This window comes from Octopus sinensis, linkage group LG19, assembly GCF_006345805.1.
Source record: "Octopus sinensis linkage group LG19, ASM634580v1, whole genome shotgun sequence".
NCBI classification, from domain to species: Eukaryota; Metazoa; Mollusca; class Cephalopoda; order Octopoda; family Octopodidae; genus Octopus; species Octopus sinensis.
This window is the reverse complement of record NC_043015.1, coordinates 16,390,133-16,415,140: the sequence shown is the minus strand read 5'-3', so window position 1 is coordinate 16,415,140 and position 25,008 is coordinate 16,390,133. Positions and strand designations below refer to the sequence as shown.

Genomic DNA, 25,008 nt, shown 5'->3' with positions numbered 1-25,008 from the left:
ACATCTCATAGGGCGAAGAGTGCTGTCCTAGAACTGTAACAACCTCTTTTCGGCCGAAAATAAAGGACTTCAACCAGTTATAGAGTTCGTCTCTTACGCCCAACGCAGAGAGCTTCACCATAAGTCATTTGTGTGGCACAGAGTTAAAAGCCTTAGCAAAGTCCAGGTAAACCACATCCACCCAGGATCCGCGATCAGTGATTTGGGTAACGTCCTCAAGAAACTCGATGAGTTGATTACAGCAGCTGGAGTTAGGAATAAATTCAAATTGTGACGGCTAGATGAGGCTGTGAGACTTCCAGGTTTCCCTGATACAGGATTCCATCAGTTTGGCAATTCAGCTAGTAAGACTAACAGGGCAATAGTTGACAGGCGATGTGCGGTCACGTTGTTTGAACAGAGGGATAACACTGGCAGTTTTCCACTGCTCTGGAGTAACACCATAAGACAGAATTGGAAGAATAGAGAAAGTTGGCTTAGAAGAAAGTACCCACAGCGTTTGAGAAGTAGGTATGTAACACCATTGAGACCAGGAGAGGCATAGTTGCATTTATTCTTAAGGTGGCATAGCATTGCTGGTGTAAATTGCATAGTAGATATAGAGTCCGATGTCAGTGGTGATGAAGTTGGAACATTTTGGTCTTCGACAGTAAAGATGCCGGCATAGCATCCAGCAATGATTTCTGCACATTCTTTGGGATTGCCAGTAATCTGTCCTGTGTGGGGATTGCGAAGGGGACCAACTGGAGAGTGAGGTCTCTGCTTTGAGTGTACATACTTCCAGAACACTTTGCTGTCAGGGTTGGTTGCGATGCGTTGTTCAAATTCAAGCACTGCTTTTTTGTCACCTGCTTGAGGTGGTTGGCTGACCTATTGCACTTTTTCCTGATCTCTAATTTGTGTAATTTGTATTCCTGTTCAGCATTACGGCGTTCTTTCCTGGCAAATCGGACTGTTGCAGTCTCCCAAATTGCACTATTGGGTGGTTTTTTGTGCTTGCGTGGTACTGATGCTGCACATGCCACCCATATTGAATTCAGAATGTTCTGGAGTATAGTGTCCACATCTCCAGAGGCATAAAATTCGAGCCAGTTTGGGCGTTGTAGCTCAGTACAATAAGAGTTCCAGTCTGCTTTATTCCAGTCAAAGCGGGCAGTCTGAAGATGGTTGTGGTTTTTGTTACAACCAATCAGAGACAAGTCGGCCATGATCATGGAATGATCAGTGTCACCTAAAGGTTCTTCAGTAGTGACACTAATGATTGTTTCAGGAGAAGCAGTAAGTAGCAGATCCAAAGTGTTGTTACCCCTTGTGGGGAGAGGTAATGACTTGAGACCAATTTGAATTCAGCACCAGTTCAAGGAAATCGTCTGCACTTTGCGGCCAACAGAAGGCCTCCCAGTCAATCTCAGGGAAATTGAAGTCGCCCGCAATATAAACATATGCGGTTGTTTTCATGGCAGCAGCTCTGAGGATATCAAAAGGCTGTGCGTCTTGACGGTAATTTGGGGGGCGGTAAACAACTCCAAGCAGAAGTGTTGACATGGTCATGTGTATATTGCAGAAAAATACTTCCTGCTGAGATTGGTTCAAATCATCACAGGGGATTGCCGATAGATTTGATCGAACATAAATCATCACACCCCCTCCACGGCGATTAATGCAGTCTTTGCGGAACAGGTTGTAGCCGGCTATGCTGAAAACTCCATCACAGAGTGCAGAAAGTGCCCATGTTTCCGTGACTGTTATGAAATCTGGGTTGATACTTTTGACGTAAGAGTCAAAAAGATGCACCTTGTTGCATAAACTACGGGCATTCAAGGACAGCAGTTTGTATCTGGATTTCAGATGATGATATACAGGGGATGGCTGATCGTTCTTGGTTAGTATAAGTTAAGACAGGGGAGAATAACCTTAAATGCATAGGAGAATGTGTGATTAAAGTAAATGTAGAAAATGAAGAATATGAAATATAAACAAGCACAAAGGAATATGAAAGTTGTTGGTGTAGAGGCTGGAGAAAGCCTGTAATATATTTGCTGACACAAATGGTTAAAATTACATGTAATATGTAGAACTCATAAATAGGCAATTTTGATACGAGATACTTCTGACCAGCGATGTTGAGGGTAAGAATTTTTATTTTCTCAATATTTTTTTAAGGCAAAGTGCAACTGAAGTCTAAAAGAGTAGTCTGTAGTGGGTCTGGCTCTGTATTCTCTACAGAGCCAGATCCATTACAAAGATAGTTCAGGGTAGTCCACTAGACAAAGATAGTTCAGGGTTACAAAGGAGGTGTTTGTCACTTTTAAGATGTTGAATGTTTAAAAAGTTGCTGGAGGGACAAACAAGGAGATTTCAGACTACCTCAATGTCAGCAGAAGAATGGTGGAAAAGTTCAGAAAGGATCTGAAAGATTCAGGATTCGACTATGAGGTGACAACAGAGAGGTAAACCCATGATCTGATACCATCAGAATGCTGGAATTTATAGCTGAAATCCAGATCAACAATGATCCTAAAAAGTTGATGCATACCATTGCAATGGAGAAAGGTGCGAATGAAAAGCTTATCAGGCTGGTGGCACATGAGAACATTTGCTACTTTTCATACAAGGTGAGGAAAGGACAATTTCTGTCCAAGGAAATGCAGGAAAAGTGACTCAAGCACACAAACAAGTGGAAACACCACTGGAGCCAGACATGTTGTGGTTCTCTGATGAGAAGAATTTCTATCAAGACCAGAAGATCAACCACCAGAACAGGTGGCTCATTGTCTCACCCAAGGACATGCCTGGAATCATGCAAACAAAATTTCCAGTGACAGTCATGTTCTTCGGTGTTGTCAGCAGTGAAGGTGATGCCAGGCCACTTCACTTCTTCCTTGATGGCTACAACAGTGTCCTAAGCAAGGTGGTGATGCCCTATATTGACTAGGTAGCTGTAGGGAGGCCGTACATGTGGCAGCAAGACTCTGCACCTTGCTACACCAGCTGATAATGAGGACAATTCTTCAATAAACTGTAAGCAGTTTCTCAAGTTTCACACAGTAGTGCAGGCAGCTACGAGTGAATTATTCTGGGGCTTGAGGGTGTAATAGAGATGTAGGACATGAATGATATCAATTCATTCATTTAACTGTCAAAGACAGGCTAATGGTGAAGTTAATTTTTTGTTAAGAGCTCTTACTAATTTGCTGAATTGAAGTAGCGGAAGACGAGACAATGGTCAAATGATGCTATCATGGCATCTTAAAGGTTGGATATGGTGGTAGAAAAATGAGATGTGTCAGCAAGTTCATAAGAAGGTGAAGAGACTATTTGAATCAAAGAGCCCTTTCTCAATGACAGAACTTTCAGCAGAATCAGCATAAAAGAGAGAGAGAGAGAAGTAGTTGTATGCACTAAAATCATCAAGAACACTGCGTGAATGGAAGCAGATGATGAGGGTGGCAAGACACTGTGTGAAGGGAGACAGATGACAAAGGCAGCAAGACACTGCGCGAATGGAGACATGGCGAGAGCAGTGAGACAATGTGTGAATGGAGACAGATGACAAGGGCAGCAATGATTGTCAACTTGAAGTTGAGTGAATCTGGCCCTAAAATGGGAGCTGCACTCCATCGAAATCTGAACCAATTTGGCCACTGTGTTTGGCTTGGGAGGATCAGTCATCACTGAAGAAAAGAGGGTTTGAGCCAAAGGGGCTGCAGAGATGTTAGTAAAGTGCCACCTTGAGGTTCTAGGAGAGTTAGCTGCCGAATTTGGTTTGAAGCTGAGCATGGCTTTTGTGCTTTCAGAAAGGAACAAAGTAGACATTGACAAGGGTGAAAAAGGCTTGGTTAGCAGAGCCAGAAGATCCAAAGCAGGGAATAGCTGCAGTGTGCTGGTTAAGTGACTTGGAACTAAGGAGACTGCATGCCATGCATCATATGGGTGCGGATAGAACCTTGTATCTTGCCAGAAAGATTGATGCTGACTTTACTAGACAGGGCATCCAAAAGGTGGTCGGGAACTGTGATTGGTGTCAATCCATCAACTCTGCTCTGGGTGTGCATGTGCAGGGAAACATCTCAGTAGAGCACAACTGGAGACAATTAGTAGTGGATGTCACACATTACCGGCAGGGAACGTATCTCTCAATGGTTGACTGTCGCTTGGGTTGGATGGCCATTTGGAGGGAAATGAAGACAGGCACTGCAGATGAGATTGCACATATCCTTAACGAGATATTCCTGGAATGAGGCGCTGTGGATGAATTGCTGATTGACAATGGCACAAGATTTCATTCAGAGATGCTGAAGGAGAAGCTTGATAAGTGGAATGTGCACCACTTCTTCAGAGTGGCATACAGGCCAAGCGGAAATGGGATCATGGAAAGATGTTGACAGAATGGTGAAGGGGTGCATCTCACCGCTGGAAGCAGTTTTCTGCTACAATATGTTGTCCTGATTAGGACAGGCTGAAGAGTCTGTGCCACACGGAGTGATATTCAGATATGAATGGCAGCATCTGAGTAAACCATCAGAATGCCCTGCAGAAGAGAGAGAGAGAGAGAGCCCGTCTTTGTGGAGGTGGGAGACGAAGTCTGGGTCAAGTGCCCGAAGACACGTTGCACATCTCAGTGGAACAGTGATGGCTATTAATTCCCAAAATAATACTTCTGTGAATGGAATGCCACATCATGCCTTGGACGTTTGCAGAATTGTCGCTTCATCAGATGACAAAGTTGGAGGAGAGAAAGAGAACGAGGCAATCTCCTTTATGGAAATCACAGTGTGCGAGGCATCCACATGGGTGGATGACAGATTTTGACATGGAGTGAGGTGAGGAGGTGATCTTTGAAATCAAGGGGGCATGTGGGTATGAAATGAGCTGGAAGGAAAGGGCTTTGACACCAATGGTCAAGGGACCTGACTGGCAGGAAGGGGGAGAGAGAAAGTGAGGGAAGCAAGACCAGGGTTGTCTTTTTGGCCTGGTGCACTCACTGTGAATGGACGTCAGAAGAGTAGGCTAGCAGGATTGTTAGTAGCAGCTGCTAACATTAGGTGCAACAGGTAGGGCATGAGCCGATGAGAAGGTAGGTGAACCATATCTTATTTCTCCACATTAGCACCCTCAAACCACAAGTATACTGTAGGTTAGACTCCAAAATAGAAAATTTTGTGTGCATAGATGTTCAAAACGCTTTCCAACTACAACCATTCCATCTTCCAAAAGTATTTTATCTATGACCATGACATTCCATACATAACCCATCTTTTTTAAGGTGAAATCTCTATCATGTAACACTTGAGCATAAAAAAAGGATTTATTGGAAAATGTAGCCTAAAGTATACTGTGACTGAAAAATAAGATAATTTGCAGAATCAGTTGAGATGGATGATAAACAGCTCATCAATGGCTACTGAAGAATTCTATGGGTTGTCATTCGATTAGCTCAGGAGACAGATAAATTCACATCCGGGGAGAACATTAATTTGTTGATGATGATTAGATCCAGCAGACTTCTAAGATCAAGGCATTACAGTAATGATTTGATTTCTATTTGTAGCAAATCAAGGATTCCTCATTTATAGGGAGGAGTCTGTCACTAGTTGTTAAAATCATTAAGCGCAAGGTCAGCATTAATTCAGCAGACCAATGATTAAAGACATTCTACCCATGGCCACTCATTCTTTCAGGTCTTATTAAAACTGTGTTTTTCCAATATTTCTTTTGATTTTAACATTGTGCTTTAAGACACACAGTAGCATACCAAGAGGGAAGAAGGGAGGTGGGGTCCACCCTGGGCAGCACAATTTATTTGTATAAATATCATTAATAAAAATGCAGTATAAATATTATAGAGTTTAATAATGCATAGTAGCTATTAAAATTTCCTTAAAATTTATCATCAGTAAACTTGTATTGTGTGTTAACATTGTGTAATATACAGTATAATACTATTAATACAGTAATATTGTGCATTACTGGATAAGACAGTGTGTTGATGATATTCAGAAAGTTGATTATTTTTTTAGGTTGGTCTATACTTTATTTGATTTTATTCATATAAATTTACAACATCACTGATATAATTTGAGATAAAGCAAATTAAGGACAGCAGTGCTGCATTTTGAAAAAAAAAGGAAAACAAAACAAGAAGAAAGGCAAAATGAAGGTGCCATAATTTTATTTCTCATCAGACCTGACTGTCCAGATGAAACTGGTACTACTGTAGAAAGTCATGGAGATGGTGTTATTAATGAAGTACAACTTGAAGAGAAGATAGATGAAGTTGATGATGCTGATCCACCACAAAACTACTGAAGAACAAAACTCTAATATTAATTTGAAAGACATTGGGATGTGGCCTGCTAAGTTTAATCACGGTGATAGTATTCAGGAAATCCTTGTACAACAATAATCGAAGGCTGTGTAAAATATTGACTGTGAATTCAAAGAAGTTGTACGTCCAGAACAAATAACAAAACTGAAAGAGGAGATTAGAAGACTGTCAAGAAACTGTTTTTTTTCAAACTTTTACAAAATGGGGAAAAAAAATCTTGAGAACTTGGATGATATACTCTCCATCGAAAGAGGCCGTGTTTTGTTTTTGTCGTAAGCTATTTTCAAGCAAAAACTCAAAGTTTTGCTCAGTTGATGGTTTCAAATCCTGGTGGAAGTTGAATCCTAAGCTACAAGAATATGAATCTAGCCTTGTGCATGAAAAGTGGAAAGAGCTAGAAATTCGCCTTTCTAAAGGCCATGTAACAGACAAAGAACAACAAATTCTTGTTGAAAATGAAATTTTGATGAAATCATTCAAGATTTCGCAAAGAGGAAGGCATGTAAAATCAATTTGTAAATCGTTTATTTTTGTAGCTCACTCATCTTCTGTTCTTCCACATATTTTTCCTATTATTTTTTGTGTATAAACATAATAAAAGTAAATTTGATGGAAATAAATGGTTGCTACAGTTTGTCTTCTTATTTTGCATACATATGTAGTGGGAGGTGTAGCAAAAGGTGTTGTTGATGTAGCAGATGAAGATAGGCGTGTTGACAACATCAAAGAAAACAACGAAGAAAGCATCAGATTGTAGTTTAAATAATTTATTTGATCGACACTTGCATTTACGTGTTGGATACACAAGGAATGCTGCTACATGACGTTACCAACTTGCTTCGAGTTGGTAAAGTAAAAAATGAACGGGAGAAATAGTGTCGATGTGATGAGGTAGAACTGGGTGAGTTTTGTGTCTGAGCTCGTCATTTGGTCATGTCAGTTTATGTTCTGCAACTGTTACCGTGTAGTGTTGTTCATGCTGAATATGTAGCTTTCTGTTGGCTGCTTGACCGTTTGTCTCCTGCTGGTTGTCTGCTCATCTGTCATGTGTCTGTATTTATAATCATCATCTTAGCTAGAAGAACAGACATACCATAGGAATAATTTCTACCTATGTAGGTCACCTGTTGTCCACTTGAACCTTAAATGACACAGCTCAGGTTGGAGGTCAAGTGGAAATCCATCTATCACTTTTTGACAGGACAGAAATTTCTTTCGCGCCTGTTCGACCAGTGGTGGATCAGGCAGGTTTTGAATCTCAGCTTGGAAAACGGAAGTGTTAATTTTTACACAACCTCCCTTCCAGTGAGAAAACCAAAGAGATCGAATGATACAGATGCGTGTGATATTGAAAACATGTGATTTGTTGTGTAATGCAGAAAATGGATACAGTGCTATTTACAAACAAATGAATACATGTCAAAAACATGTGAAGTGAAAGAAATGAAAAAAAATGTAAAGCAAAAAAATCAATGTTCAGAGTTGGTGTGTGCAATATATGTTAGGCAATGTGTATATGCCTAGGCAGAAGCATAAATGAAATATGCTGGTGCATTGAAAGAGATATGCAACTCCATTGATTATGCGACCCACTAGGTCTAATGGAGGTAAGTTGTTTTGCAGTGGTGAGGAGAGTCAACATGATAGCACACATGAAAATATGAGGGGTGCAAGTGTGTGTAAGCATACAGGTGTGATGTAGAGCAAAACATGTGTTCATGGAAGAAAATGTGATTTTACAGAAATATGAAAAAGTTAATGCAAAAAGTTTGTTGGTGAAATGTTCAGTCAGTTCAATTAGTAGAACAATGTTAAAAAAAATGTTTTTCATTGATACAGAAAAACGTTTGTTTGTTTTTTGTTTATACAAAATGTTCTTTTCTATATTTAAGAGATGAGGAATGATGTACATTATTTACATTCAACAGATTCATCCTCATCTTGTTTGGTGTTAACACAAAGTTTCGGTTGATATACACTCCAGCCTTCATCAGGTGTCATGGGGAAATTTCGAACCTGGGTTCTCATTCCTAAGGTATTTTTTGATGTTGTTATTATTATGGTGTTGTGGTTAAGAGCGTGGGCTACTAACCCCATGATTCCGAGTTCGATTCCAAGCAGTGACCTGAACAATAACAATAGTAATAATAATAATATCGAAAAATACCTTAGGAATGAGAACTCAGGCTCAAAATTACCCCAAGACACCCGATGAATGCTGGAGGGTATATTAGCCAAAACGTTGTGTTAACAACAAACAAGATGAGGACAAATACCTATTGAATGTAAATAATGTAAATGTTTTTTGTTGTGTTTTGGTTTGATGTGAGTGATGCAGAAACACTTGGGTTATGTATGTCAAAATTGTTCATAACCAAAAAAAAATTTGTTTTTATTTGTTGAAGTGGACATTTCACTTGAAATGACGGGTAACTGAAAAGTTTGTAGTTACTCGAAAGATTTGAACAAATCTTGCAGGCCATTGAATTGTTCTTCCCTATTTGGTGTGCCAGGTTGTGCAGAATCTGAGGTGTTTGTGATGGGTGAAGCTGAAATTGTTGAGTCCATTTGAGGAACAGCAGGAAATGAAAGCAAGTCCTCTTGCTTTCAACGAATGCCTTTTTTAAGTGATTGACAGAGACAGTATTTCATTTTTCTCCAATATTGAGAACAAAATACTTTGCTTTACATTGTAGGGCCTGGAATATGGTGGCTGAAGTTGAGAAGATATTCCATCATTTCTAATGAAAACATGTGTCTAAGTATTGACGTCCTTTGGGATAAGCGAAGTGATGTTCTGTTGTCTGGGACCTGCAGGGGACAAATGCGATATAGATGTCTGTAAGAGGTGAACCTATCTTGCTGGGTCTGGAAAGACTTGTGGTGAAACAGAATCGATCATCTGTCCATGTAAGGCGAGTGCCGTGCCATAAACCAGTTCAACCAGAGTATGTCCAACTCTCTCGTTAACCATGGATCGCATACCAAGGAGGACGAGTGGAAGATATTTCAACCAGTTGGAGCAGTCTGGATACACTTTTATAGCTGCCTTAAGTTGGTGGTGAAAACGTTCGACCATACCATTTGCTGCAGGGTGATAAGCTGTCGTGCAGGTGCGTTTACACCCAAGACAAGTCAGCTCAGTGAAAAGGTGAGAATCAAACTGACGTCCTCTTTTGGTAGTAATCGTCAACACAGGTGAGTGCAATTGTTGGAAGGAGGCAAGGGTCGAACGATGTTGATATGCATGTGTTGAAAACGTGCATCAGGAGTTGCAAAGGAACTGAAGGGAGATTTAATGTCGGTGGACCTTTGCTTTTTGGTACGCGACACAAATCCTAGTCCATTCATGACTGTCCCTGTTGATGTTGGACCACATGAAACAGTCAATATCAGCCTTTGTGAGGCGTGGATACCTGGATGTTTAGGGAATGCAAAGCAGAGAAAACGTCATGTCTTTGTTTTTGTAGCACATATGGACAATCATGACTATTGGAGGTCTCACACTAAATATAGCCTGTAGTAGAGGGTATCAGGGATTGTTGAAATTTCATAAATGACGAATTCTGGAGCTGTAGTAGTAGTTCTTAGTCATTTTGTTCGTCAGCTGCAATCTGCTGGAGATCAATAGTAGCGGTGGTGTGGATAGCGTTAAGCTCCATGCATGACAGGGCATCAGCTGCAGAGTTGTTCGCACCCTTGATGTGGCAAATGTCTGTTGTATACTGTGTTATGAAGTCTAGATGTCAGACTTCCCTGGGTGAGTGATGATCAGGCTTGGCATTGAATGCATAACCCGGTGGCTTACGGTTGGTATAGTTAGAGAAAACGCAACCTTTTAGCATGTGTCGAAAATGCTTGACAGCGAGATACACTGCCAATAATTCTCAACCGAAGGTACTGTACTTAGTCTTGGTAGGTTTTAAGCACTTGGAGAAGAAGGGTACAGGTTGCCAAATACTGTCAGTGAGTTGTTGGAGCACACCTCTAACTCCTGAATTGGATGCATCAACTAGTACACACAGTGGGGTGTCTGGTTTGGGATACACTAGCATGGTAGCATTGGATAACACTTTTTACAAGTCAGCAAAAGAAGCAAGTCTTTCTTCACTCAAGGCAATGTTTGTATTTTTGCTTGTTTGGTGTCGCAGCAAATCTGTGAGTGGTTGGGCTGTCTCTGCACAGTGAGGGTAGAAATTCATGAGGCCAAGAAATTCCCACAATTTGTGAAGATGATGTCCAAGAAAATGAAGGGGCGCAACTCTGAATGAACATTTGCTGGCATTGATAACAATATCATATTCCCACAGGCATTAGAATAGCAGGTGCAGGTGTTGTTCATGCCCTTCATCTGAGCTACTGGCCATGAGTAAGTCATCTATGTATGCATAGACAAAAGGCAAACCTCTGGTAACTGTGTCTCTAAAACGGAACGTCTGTGCTGCGTTGCATAAACTGAAAGGCAAATATTCTGAAAGGTGTCATGACTGCAGTCTTCGGAATATCTGCAGGTTCTACAGGGATTTAATTGTAAGCTTGCACAAGGTCGATCTTTGAAAAGATGCAAGCTCCATGCAGCGAGCTAGAAAAGTCCTGTAGATGAGGGATGCAAATTACAGGAGGCACTCGGGCTTCAGGACTGCCTTCTAAATCGACGCGATCGGCTGCTGCTTTGACAGTGGATACCAAGCAATAAGGATTGTATCTGTGATGCCTGCTGCATCATCAATGAGCGCAAGTCCGAAATTTCAGAACCACTGGTGAATGCCCTGTTGACCGTGGATGAGTTCGCTGCTGGTTTGTGTCCCAATAGAGCCATACTGTGACGACTAATTTTGCAGTTCTGACTTAGTGATGTGTGGTGTTAAGGTTGTCATTCTTCATCAGGGTTACCAAATGTAGTGAGATATGAAGCAAAAGGTGTTGTTGATGTAGCAGATGAAGATAGGCATGTTGACGACATCAAAGAAAACAATGAGGAAAGCATTAGATTGAGGTTTAAATAATTTATTTGATTGACACTTGCATTTACGTGTTGGATACACAAGGAAAGCTGCTACATGATGTTACCAACTTGCTTTCAGTTGATGAAGTAAAAAATGATCAGGAGAAATACTGTGTTGATGTGATGAGGTAAACCTGGGCATGTTTTGTGTGTGTGCATTGGTCATTTGGTTGTGTCTGTTTATGTTCTGTTGCTGTGTTACTCTTTTACTCGTTTCAGTCATTTGACTGCGGCGATGCTGGAGCACCGCCTTTAGTTGAACAAACCGACTCCAGAACTTATTCTTTGTCAATCTAGTACTTATTCCATTGGATTCTTTTGATGAACTGCTAAGTTACAGGGACATAAACACATCAGCATAGGTTGTCAAATGATGATGGGGGTACAAACAGACACATATATACATGTGTGTGTGTGTGTATATATTCCGTTTACTAAATCCACTCAAAAGACTTTGGTCAGCCCAAGGCTACAGTAGAAACACTTGCCCAAGGCACCATGTAGTGGGACTGAACCATGTGGTTTGGTAAGCAAGCTACTTACTACACAGCCACTCCTGTCGTTTATGTTGAATATGTCACTTTTTGTTGGCTGCTTGACCGGTGCAAGTTAACTGCTGTCTGTCGACCGTTTGCTTCCTGCTGGCTGTCTGCTCATCTGTCATGTGTCTGTATTTAAAATCATCATCCTAGCTAGAAGAACAGACATACCATAAGAATAATTACTACCTATGTAGGTCACCTGTTGTCCACTTGATCCTTAAATCAGTGCTTCTCAAACTATCTGATGTGGCATACCGGCAATCTTTTTACCCCAATATGTCAGGGACTGGTAATATTTCTTAGTAATATTAATTTATACCGGAAACAATATATATAATGAATATAATAAAAGTTGACAATTTTTGATATCTTATATTTATTTTGTAAACAAATAATACATAAGCATTTTATAATGTTTCTTTCTTTTTCTGGAAACTCGCAGTGTACCGGCAGCTGATGGCTCAAGGACCGGTACCGGTCCGTGGACCACCACTTTGAGTAGCACTGCCTTAAATGACACAGCTCAAGTCAGAAGTCGAATGGAAATCCATCCATCACTTTTTGACAGGACAAAGAAATCTCTTTTGTGCCTGTTTGGCCAGTGGTGGATCAGGCAGACGAGAATCCTTAGATTTGGTTTTGAAACTCAGCTCAGAAAAAGGAAGTGTTAGTTTTTAAACATATATACTCGTATTATTCCGTTTTTGGCACTTTGAAATGTTATTAGAACTTTTAAGGGACGGCCAAATAAACATCCACCCCGGAGGCACTTATACTAGGTACACCACTGGAGACACGATGTTATTTTTTGATAAATTAATAAAAACGTTATAAAACTTTTAAAGATGAAAATGTTTAATGAAAGAAAAGGAAACAAAACAAATATTTATGATTTGCAACAGAATTTTGCTATCCATAACCGATTCCAACAGTGGGGATGTGCTAAAACCAACAGCTAAAACGACCTTAATTTTTTTTCCATAATGAAACCGTGTTCTACAATGTATTTATGAATTTGTCCCTCTCACCATGATACATGGGATCTCGTTTAAAACCTTTTTCTATTACTCAAACGAAAAATAAATGAATCTAAAAATGTTTTCTAACATTAATTTTATTACACTCAAGTAAAAAAATAATTTACGAGTTTCTTTCTCTTCGAAAGTCCTCTCCCCAATCCCTGAGGAAAGATTCAATACTTCAACACATTGTTGACTTTTGGCCTCCTCAATAGGCATGGTATGATTTGTTATCATACATGTTATCAGATTCAATAAGATGTTTAATTCTTTCAGTTTTGGGCGATCTTTCGTCTCTAGTAGACCTTCCCGTCGGTTTCCGTAAAAAAAATTTTTTTTTTTACATATGGGCTTGCGGGAACTTTTGAAGTAATGAGAGCGAAAGAGACTAAGAGAAAGCGATTGTATGACGAGGGAAGTTCTTTTGAAGTTACCGTGCATGGGAGCATTGATGGACATGTGTGTGTGCGTGTGTTTGATGGGGTGTGGGAGACAGAAAGTATGTTGTGTAAGTGAAGTGCTCCTGTTAGTGTGTGTGAAGAGACAGAGTAATGTGTGAAAGAAAGAGATAACTGAAATTTTTTACTCGGTGTATGTGTATATGTATGTATATTACTTCAAAAGTTCCCGCAAGCCCATATGTAAAAAAAAAAAAATTTTACGGAAATCGACGGAAAGGTCTACTAGAGACGAAAGATCGCCCAGTTTTGTATGATTTGCTACAAAAATATCAAATTCAATAAGATGTTTAATCTTCCCACTTTTCATGTTTGTTAATTTTTTCCTTTTAATTTTGTTTCATTTAGGGTTAAACAATTTTTTAGTTGGGGAGATAACCCAATTTTTTAAAGGGGATGAGATAACCTAAAAAGTACCAAATTTTCCTCACTAATTTCTTTATAATCGTAATTTATGCCGTTCGAAAGGTATTTAAATAAAATTTCATTGAAAAATATTCATTTTCCTAAAAGTTATGAGGGAAAAAAATCGGATCGAGTGAACTTTCCGAAAGTCCTCTCTCCGTTCGTTGGCGCAAATTTGTTTTCATATTCGTTTAATACATATTTCATTTTACACCTATTACACTTGCTTTTTTTGTTTTGGTGGCGGGTGTTAAAGTAAATATTAACCCATCCGATTAATCCTAAAACTAACCCCAAGATAGTAGGTTGCTAGGGGAACACATACGTTTAACATCTGCTGGATGGTATGTTGAAAATGGGTAAATATGATTCGCTAAAATTACGAAAATCTTCAAGCTTTAAAGGTTCACAACACTTTTACTGTTAATTTCTCTCCCAAATAGTTTTTCATTTTCGTAATTTGCACGAACAATTACTTTTGTTTAGAAATTTTCAATGAAATTGGAACCAGTGTGTCTAATAGAAAAGATCTTGTATATATTTGTTTTTAAATAAAAATGGATCATGCGAAGTTCATGACCGGAATATTTTTAAAAAGCAACACGGTCATAGTTGGGACGGTTTTTAATTCAAGCATCTGGACACAGAAATGTGTGTGTGCGCATTCGAGCTCGCACGAATCCACACAATGCGCAAAGAAAAAGATCTATTTTTAATCACGAAAATTTTCTGTTTCGAATCCTAAGTTACGAAATATTCCTTCTCCCCCACTCCACCCCACAGCGTTAGTATTGAAGTCAAAAATTATTCATTGCACCCCAGAACCTAATTCCTGCACGACAAATATCTGGAATACACACTTGACTCTATTTAATGGGATGGTGGTGATGATGGGAGGAGCTATAAAATTGGTACATTTTGATATGGGTCCGGGTTAATGCTTTCTCCCTTAAGATAAAAAAAAAAAAAGATCCAAAAATTTAGAGACAATGATTCCTCGAAAATATGCATAACTTTTTAAAAAATACATTTATAGGCGCAGGAGTGGCTGTGTGGTAAGTAGATTGCTTACCAACCACATGGTTCCGGGTTCAGTCCCACTACATGGCATCTTGGGCAAGTGTATTCTGCTATAGCTCCGGGCCGACCAATGTCGTATATATATACGTGTGTGTGTGTGTGTGTGTGTGTGTGTTTGTCCCCCCAGCATTGCTTGACAACCGATGCTGGTGTGTTTACGTCCCCGTCACTAAGCGGTTCGGCAAAAGAGACCGATAGAATAAGTACTGGGCTTACAAAGAATAAGTCCCGGGGTCGATTTGCTCGACTAAAGGCCGTGCTCCAGCATGGCCGCAGTCAAATGACTGAAACAAGTAAAAGAGTAAAGAGTATAAAAACTTCCGAAATATGACAAAACTGAAAACAGCCAAGATTTTACTGTAGCAGACGACTCACGAAAGTGTAATCTCAGATTGGCGCAGTTTTGGAAAGGCAATCATTAACTCAATGAGGAGGAAAAGGGTAAAGAATTAGGATTATTTCCTTCTGTGAAAGAATTTTTGTCAAAAAATTTAATGTTTAGCCTTTTACTTTTTGCCTCGCTGCCAATACCATATTCTTTTCTAATAAATTATTTTTATAATCTCACAAGATTTTATATATATATATATATAAATACATATATATGTAGTCGTCTATTAGACCATAAGTAGGGGAGAAGATGCGCTCATATAACTGTTAGTAGAGTGGGTATATTATCCGAATTTTATACTATTAAGTATCCGTCCCTTCTATGTCGGCTACCTATGATGAGCCTTATTTATGTAATTTGTTTGTTGCTTAACACTCCATTGTACTTTTTCGCGAAACCAAATACTATAAAATTCGAATATATATATATATATATATATATATATATTTACATCACCGATCTGGAACCCCTATCTTGCCCAGGATATTAATAGTCTGGAAGCCGTTCAGCAACGTGCAACCAAGAGAATACCCTCCATCAGGCATTTGCCATATTCTGAACGCCTTACTTCCCTGGGCATGGATACATTGAAACTCCGACGTCTGGCAGCTGACTTGGCAGACACCCATAAAGTTATCAACCATCTTACTAACAATAACTCTGAGCACCTTTTCAAACTCCACCTGTCTAACACCCGTGGACATGTTTACAAAGTCAGAAAACAGCACAGCTCCCATGACTTTCGGAAACATTTTTTCACGCTAAGAGTTGCTGAAGCATGGAACAAACTGCCGGCATCAGTTGTTAGTTGTCGGAGCACTGCATCCTTCAAAACTTCCATGCTTCCTGAGATTCGGCAACACTACACCTGATCTTCTCCCCTCCATACACATGCAAGCATGTATCTGACCCATACATTGTTAACTTCCCAGACATTTGTACATTACTGCATATGCTTTATACGCACTTTTGACAAGTTGTGGTGCACCAGAGCACTGTATACAATAATTTCATTATATATAGAGATATATATCGGATGGAAGTAAATAATACGCACACCACCCGTTTTCAGTGTAACCCTAAACGCCGAAAACTTGTGGTGTGCGTATACTTTACCCCAAATGTCATTTTACATTTTGCCCCCTGCCCCCACATTTCAGTACCATTTTCTTTCTCAAAAAATAAAATGTAAAAAGTTAAATCATTGTCAAAGTATTCCACCTTTTGTATACCAAGACACTTTTAAAAAAAGTTTTACGAACACAATTATGCACACCATCTCCGAATTTATTTCCTCAGAAACTTAAAAAATGGATATTTTTAAAGGAAACTTTCTACAAATAGCTTTCATATGGTAGTCAGAACCAGATTATATTGTAATTTAATGCAGAAAAAATTAAAATTTTGAGAGCACAAACATGCATACATACTGATACATCACATATCTACAAAATTAAACTTGAAATTTTGAAAAATTGTGGTGTGTCAATCAGCATGTATGTGTGCACGCCTACCATTTTTTTTTTTTTAATCTTTCATTAAATTTCGATATAATCAGAATTTATATCATCTGAAAGGTATTTGTAGAAAATTTCATTAAAAACTTTTTTTTTTTCTGAAAAACAAAGTCGAGGGGGCACAATGAAGTAGGTATGCTAATTCAAGTCATCTTCGTATAGCAGAATAGTCCGGCAGATTTAGTTTTTTTTTTTACCTATGACATTTTCGGGCTGTGGCAGACTGGTGAAATTAACAAAAAGGGTATATACTATCTTTGAATTATAACTATTTCTAAAGATTTTAGCAAAACCGCAGAAAACCATGTAATCAAGTTCGCAAATATGAACAAGCTCGTTTGCCGCGGCAAAACAAGATAGTTTACGTTTCAAGCAGAGCCAGTTCTAAATTGTTTGGCTAAAGTTACATTCGCCAAAGGTTTTATAAAATGTATAAATAAATACAAGTTTAACTACACATCTGGAAAAAAAAAGTCAAGAGCAATTTCCTTTGTCTTGGAAAGCAAAAATACATATATATTTACCTTTGGCATCGTTGTTTTACAATAACTAAATAGATAGATTGAATTTTCAAACGACGTGGGGAAGTAAGCTTCGTCGATCACGTGATTAATTTGTCGTAAAATCTCGGTTATTTCCGTGGTACTTCCCGCCAGAAATGCATTGAACTGTTTTTGGATTATATATTTTGTCAACATCTCACGGTTTGTGTTTTTTTTTTAAACAATTTATTTATATATTGGAAGTATTTATTCCCAGCTATATCTTTAGCCAAGAAACTCATTTTCTTTAAATGTATTTGATTTTGTTTTGTTGGATACTATTAATTGTGCTTAAATGAACCTACTTTCTAAAATGGTGGAATCTTTATTGATAGTGTTATTGTATTATTATTTGTTTGGGTTTTTCAAATACGCGTCAGACTTTGAAAGTAGTTTTTGTGTAATTCTCTTGCTAGTTTCAACTAGTTGGCTGTGGACCCTTGAATTTTCTTTCTAAAACGAGCAATAAATATAGATTTGGATATTTTCTCACTGAATATATCCATATTTTTCTATTCACGAAAACAACCATTCTTATGCGTAAATATTTTTAGATGCTGTATTCGTCACTTAGAATCTTACAGTTTATCTCAGTAAACCTCAATGGGATTATAGTTTATTTCATTATTTCGTTTTGTTTTATTATATTACACACTTGTGCTTTCTTTCAAAACTGAAACACTGTTACAACACAGGTTATATTTTATGAATTGAAAACAATCCTAAAATGTAAGCTCTATTTTTTAAAATTATTTCATAAATATAACGAATTATTTCCTATTCCTGGATTAAATCAATATTATCTGCTCTTGCTTGAAAACAAGCACAAATAATATTAATTAAGATTGGTGAGCCGTTTCGTTTATAGGAAGGAAAAACGTCTGGAATTCAGTTTACTCTAGCTTCCCGTTATAATTATATATCAGTGATTAAGGATATTTAATTTTTGTCTTGGACATATATTTTCTCTGTATATGAAGTCAATTACAATTTCAACTCACGATCTTAGTTTTTAACACGCAACACTAAAAATTATGCACCTGCTTACCTCAACTTACGTCAGTAATTGGTTCCAAGACATGCGACTTAAATCGGAAAACGACGTAACACGAAAAAAGAAAAACTTGAAAGATTTATTTGCTTCATACTTGTTTTACTTGTGTACATGTTTTCGCATTAATAAACGAAGTCGAAAAAGATTAACTCGAAACGATGTAAGTTAAGGTATGCTTCTGTGTGTGTATTTGTCCCAACATGTCCACAGTCAAAGAATAAATGATCAAATGGTTAATATTTACAAGTATACCGGTACGAAAAAAATCGCTTTTTTTTTTTTTTTTTTTTTTTTTTCCCAGCGATTCCTATGTTTTCGATGATGGAGATTCTGAATATGCCAAAAACCATTAAGAATATGGAAGAAAAAATTAATTTCAAATTTTCTATGAGGAAACTCCAAAATTGATTCATACACCCCTCGCTAGGCCATCCCGCTGTCTAAAAGTGAAAATGAACGGCTTGTGTGTTTGTGCGCGTTTGCGAATGAACAGAGAAAATACACCGAAATATGTTTTACATACCTGTCGTATACGTCGGTTTTGCTTTTTCGCTTTAAAGGTAAACGGTCCTGATAGAAGCAAACACGATATTGAATAATATGTTTGTGTTCTTCATTCAGAAAGAATAAAAACTTCATGGGACTTGCATCCCTATGTTACCGTCCAGTGTTTACTATCTTCAACTGTGTCAGTTGCTCCCATGAACTCTACACATCTCTCATCTATTGGACTGCAAATTTTCTGTCAGGCTGCTTTTTTGTGATATGTTAATAGCCTTTCCCCGATCATTCAGTAGTGCATCTCTTGATTCAGTCATTTGAGATGCTTGAAGTGAGGTCAATTTAACTATTAATCCTAATTATACCCATTACTCCTTAATATTATCCACACAGGCATCATCCATATGCAACCTCACAGTTGTTTTGCGCTGCTTCCATGATGTGGGACCTAGGAAATTGCCACATACAGGACACTACAACCTAATCTCCTTCAACAAAATCATGACTCATTACATATTACAGGATGTGTCACACTATCCTTTCTGTGCATCAACAACTCATTAAAACTTTCAAAATGCTATAACTGTTAAGCCACAATATTTGATAACCTTACACATTGATCAAATTATGTGTTGCTAAAACTTCATCCAAAAGATTTCTTCAAGGCCAGAAAAATTACTTTGGCTTTCCTAAATCTGATCCTCTATGAAGGAAAGTGCCACCTAGGGTGGTCCTGTTGCTACACAAATGTTCTTGTCAAGACCTGACAAAATCAAATATAACAAAATGATATTATCCCAAGCTTGCTAATATATTGTTTCAATCTTTCTACATCTACTGCAATGGGTTCTATTCCTCTAAATTGTAGCTAAACCTCTACCCAGGTTTTCAGATACACTCATATGCCATTCTTCCTGTTCTGTCTCATTCCACATTCTCACATTAAATACTTTGCTCAATACTCCATCTCAGAACTCTGAATTTCATCATTGCTTATTTTTTGTCTATAATCCTCAGCCTATAGAAGTACAAACTAAATCTCAGCCTCACCAGCCTTGGTGAGTTTGCAGAGGACAAAGCTGCTGCCATTCTTCCTTGTAAAAATTAAAGCTATAACACCTTTTACACATGTTACTATGCAACTCAGTCACTTATGAGCCAGTGAGGGACCATCCACATGGGCACTCAGCCTGCTAGAAAAGCATCCAAATCTTTCCTAAACACATTCTCCTGTTTGAAAAAAGAGACAACTCATTTAATGTAGTCTGGAGTATACTGTGCTTAGGAGGAAAACTGGATAGTCATGAATGGAATGCCATCATTCAAAGTTTTATTTTGTTAAGGCTGATCTGGGTGAAACAACTTTGTTTCCTACATACTGGCCTTACCCACAAGTGGCCTTAATACTTTTCTGTAAACATGAATTGGGGAATTGGTAAAGAAAACATGTCCACTGATGAACAGCTCACTTCTAAAATGCTAAAATGTTGAGCCTTTCAATTGATGTTGATCTTTCAGGTATCGTAATGAACCAATATGCATCACTTTTTCAGAATTGTTAATCCTTGAAGATGTAGTAGACTACATTCATCATCCAGTTTAACAGCACCAGCTAAGCTCATGATTGACTTTCACTGGGTACTTTCTCTCTCTGTGGGAAGTATTAAACCCTGTGGTCACTATTTTGAAGATACTTATCTCCTTCCTTTGGAGGCTCTGCAAAGAATCATGGACAATGCCATCCTCTTTCTGACTATCATCATCATCCTTTAATGTCTATTTTCCATGCTGGCATGGGTTGGACCGTTTGGCCAGAGCTGGCAAGCAGGATAGCTGTACTAGGTTCCTGTCTGATTTGGCTTGGTTTTTACCAGTCAATAAAAAAAGAAAATGAATATCAAGACATAAAACCACTTTCCATTAAAATACCTTCCTCCCTTTCTAGTTCTGGAGCAAATTCCCAGAATTTGTTTCATAAAGCAAACCTTCATTGTTATTTCTATATTCCATAAACCCATTTCATTCACCTTTCTCCAGCGACTTCACTCATCCGTAATTGCTGCCTTGCTTATCAACTCCAAGTATTCAGATAGAATATTAATTAACCTCACCTATGTGATATCCTCTGCTTAGAAACGTAAAGAAATCGTCAATGCTCCAAACCTAAAAGCTCAATAAATACTAAAATGCATTATTTGTGAAAACAAGCACTATTCTTTTTTTTTTTTATCAGTACATGGAGTTAGAAGTAACAATAGTCTGCAGTGTTACTTTTCTGTGAGAAATATTAATTTTTTCTCTTTAGGGCAACTATACTATCATTTACATACATTATAAATATTTATATTTTGAATTATACTTCATGTAATATTCCTTGGTCATGTTTATGGCTTCCATTAGACTATTATATGAACTGAACTTGATTATGTAAAAAGTTATGGTAAACTCTGCAGGCATGGCTGAGTGGTTTAGAAGCTCACTTCACAACCACATGGTTTCAGGTTCAACCCCACTGTGTGGCACCTTGGGAAAATGCCTTCTACTATAACCCTGGCCTGACTGATGTCATATGAGTGAATTTGGAGGTTGAAACTACGTATAAGCCTGTGATGTATGTATATGTGTGTGTCTGTCTCCCTACCACTGTTTGACAACCAGTGTTGGTTTGTTTATGTCTCCATAACTTATCAGTTTAGCAAAAGAAACTGAGGAGATAAGTACCATACTCAAAAGTACTGGGGTTAATTTGTTTGACTAAGGTGGTGCCCCTGTATGACGAGCCCAGTGACTGAAGCAAGTAAAAGATAATTGTTTTTGTATTGGCACAACATTTACGAATCGTAAAGTATTTGATATTTATTTTTTTAAAAACAAATGTTTAAATCGCTATTTTTCTATTTATTTAGTGATGCCTGGTGCAAGACCCACACGGAAGGCGAAGGAAAATGCCAGAGAAGTTGCCCTTGCTGTTGCTAACAATGGGAAGATTCCGAGAAAAAGATTACAACCAATTGCTGAACAGGAAATTGTTCCTGTTATCCCCTCAAATATGCCATCAGGTCTTCCTCAAGGGCTACCTCAAGCAATACCACAAGGAATTCCATCTACAATCCCCCATGATTTCCAGCAAGTCATTGCTCATGATATCTCACAGACAATTCCTCTAAGTATTCCACAAGTCATACCACAACCAGTACCACCAGTACCTCAAGAATCCAATGAGACTTTAGATGTACCACCAGAACTGTCCATGTTAGTTCTTTTTAAATTTTCCATTTTATTTTCTAATTTTTTACTTGAAACATTGGCCATTCCACATCTTGATCCTTTCTTGCTCTACTGATTCTATTTTTCACAAGATTTAATGTTTATTGAACAAAGAGAGTTGGGTTAGAAGTAATGTGAGTTTGTTGTTCCTACATGATATCTTGTAATTGTTATCAATAAAAATTTGATGATATTACATTCATTTTTTTTTTTATCAGACTAGGATTTAATTTTATGTACAGCTAAAGTTGTTTAGCTCTTAGTCAGCCCTTATTTAACAAACAAATGATCAACAGAAATCTAGCCATGGCCATCCTACCTTATTTTCAGGGGTAATGCAGTTAAGATTATGTTCTTATTTTAAGATGTGATTTGAGGGAGATTTGGCTGTTATTTTTAAAATGTCAATTGAGCTTGTAGAGGCTGAATTGACTCAGACTTGGATGAATTTATGACATTGTTATGTCAGATATAATAAATATATTTTCTAGATGTCTCTTTTTGGGAGAGGAGTTCTATGAGCTAAGCAAAACATTTCACATGAACTCTTATTATCACTCCTATTTTACTAGATGGAATGACCGCAGGGGTGTTTGAAGCTTAGTTTCAGATATCTAAGGTTAGAAATAATTTCTTTGCTAGTTTCCATATTATGAAAACTAAGTTTGTACTTATTCATGAACCAAAAAGGCTTAATCTCTTACCTGATTTAACACCAGCTCCTGACTGTTGGGTACCCTTAGCAGAGAACCTTGCATTATAATTATTGGGCAAAGATCTTAAAGTCTGGAGATAATTCGATACCTTGGTGTGCTTTTTTATTTTGTGAAAATATGTCTAGTGCTTGTTATGAGACAATATATTATATAGTTATTTAGTGAAGCACCTTTTGAGAAAATATGAAATAATGGGGAAATTAATATTATTCAGTAAACAAGATGGGAAAATACATCCATTTGTAATTTTCAAGTTTCCCCTTGTTCTACAAAATTTGGTTACAATAAAGCATGGATCTCCATCTTATGACCTGAAACTATTTCACCTTTGAACATATTTATTAATCCCTTACAAAATATGTCTTGCTTTAGAATATAGCTTACACACATAGGACAGACAGCATGTGTATTTCAAGAATGTGTTTAAGAAAAAGCTGTCTGTCTGGTTAACAAGCTTTCAATCACCAACTCATTTTACAAGTTTTCTGAAATTGTTTCTTCTGTCTCTTCTATTGCAACTGTGATAGTTTCTGCTCCTTCAGTTTTGCAGAATGTTTTCTTTTCATTTAACCCTTTCGTTACTATATTTCTAACCAAAATACACCCCTCATGAGTTTCAATTAAATTCTAGAATAATCATGAATTTAGGCTTGTTTCATTAAATAACTGTAACTTTTTTACTTATCAACATATTAATGTGATATTTGGAACATAATTAAAGAAAGGGTTCTTAATCAATTCTATTGCATAACTTTTGTCTCAAAGTGACTTTAATTACAGGTAAATTGAGCAAAAGGTAAAAATATTAAAATTTTGTTTAAACATCACCATAGAAAATGAATCATCAGCTAATATTCAAATGGGTATGCAACAAAATTTTGATAAGGAAGAATTGTACACATCACTAGATCATCAGTTGAATTTAATGCACAACAGGTGGAATAAAGTGAAATACTGGAATCCACTGCAAGTTTGACCGAACTAAAGAAATCGGTCAAAAAATAATATACGGCCCTGGTTATGGTATGGAAGTGATAAATTCCAGACCACATCGTTCCCTAGGCCATGCTAACATTATTTTCCCTGTATAAAAACTAAATCCACGCAGAACCCAGTATTTGCTTCACAAATTTTCCGAAATTTGATCCCCCATTTTGTGTTTGTTTACATTCTGCGTAAGTTTGTTTCCGCAGTGATGGCTTCAAACAATAACTTCCAGACCACATCGTACCCTAAGCCATGCTGACTAACATTAGTTTTCCTGTATAAAAACTAAATCCACAACAGTACCCAGTATTTGCTTCACAAATTTTCCAAACTTTGATCCCCCATTTTGTGTTTGTTTACATTCTGCGAAACAGTTTGCTTCCACAGTGATTGCTTCAAACTAGCATACTGAAAAAAAATAAAAGTCTAATGGTTTCGCTTCCTAAGAAAGACTATAGATAAACTCTATCTTCTCAGAAAAATTGCTAATAAAAACATTTTAAAAGTTTTTTACTTCATTCCGATGTAAAATCGTCTTTGCTGTCGCCATCGCCGCTTTGTTTCTTCGGAATCACTGCTTTCGGTTAACAGATAAAGAAATATCCCATTCATTCTTTTACATTTGTACCTCATTCATTCGTTTTCTCGATATCTCCCTATTTTCCATTGAAAAAGCTTTAAATTCGGAATCAATGCTTGATAACATGAAACTCCTATCCATTTTCAAAGTTGAAGAAAAATCGATGCCGAAAAAAATGTGGAAAAAAATCTCCCAAAATTCACTGTGTTGAGATATCACTTCAAGCAATTTCGGATACTATAAGCCAACTATTTACAAAGTGAAATCACATGTTTTAACGAATGTACCAACGAGATTTGGGTTCAAATTTACATTTAAATAACAAGAGGTTCTCTCGGCCGGGTTGGTATTGTGAACCAAAAAATTTTTCGGCCAGGTTAGTAACGAAAGGGTTAAATCCATTCAGTAGGCACTCGTTTTTTTCCCCATCAACTCTCTTGTGTGTCTATACACCAGACACTTTTATTTGTGATAATTGCAATTTTTTGGTACCATCCCACCCATATTTCACTTACTATGGATCTGAGTTCATTCAAATTAATTATTCTTTCAAATTTTGGCACAAGGCCAACAATTTTAGCGGGAGTTACTTGATTGGTACTTTATTTTATTGACT

The 25,008-nt window shown here is 37.6% G+C and overlaps 2 protein-coding genes across 4 annotated transcripts in view; one reads left to right on the top strand and one right to left on the bottom strand.

Annotated features, from left to right (window-relative positions):
- Positions 1-17,859, bottom strand: part of LOC115222335 (cell division cycle protein 20 homolog) — a 63,103-nt gene extending 45,244 nt beyond the window's left edge. The window contains exon 1 of the mRNA XM_029792523.2: positions 17,270-17,859. Within this exon, the coding sequence (XP_029648383.1) occupies positions 17,270-17,443 (174 nt within the window). The 5' untranslated portion in view covers positions 17,444-17,859. The remainder of the gene's footprint in view (positions 1-17,269) is intronic.
- Positions 17,310-25,008, top strand: part of LOC115221988 (cohesin subunit SA-1) — a 127,415-nt gene continuing 119,716 nt past the window's right edge. For all 3 annotated transcript variants that reach the window (XM_029792094.2, XM_029792092.2, XM_029792093.2), the window contains exons 1-2: positions 17,310-17,449; positions 21,749-22,094. In XM_029792094.2, the coding sequence (XP_029647954.1) occupies positions 21,751-22,094 (344 nt within the window). In that variant the 5' untranslated portion in view covers positions 17,310-17,449; positions 21,749-21,750. The remainder of the gene's footprint in view (positions 17,450-21,748; positions 22,095-25,008) is intronic.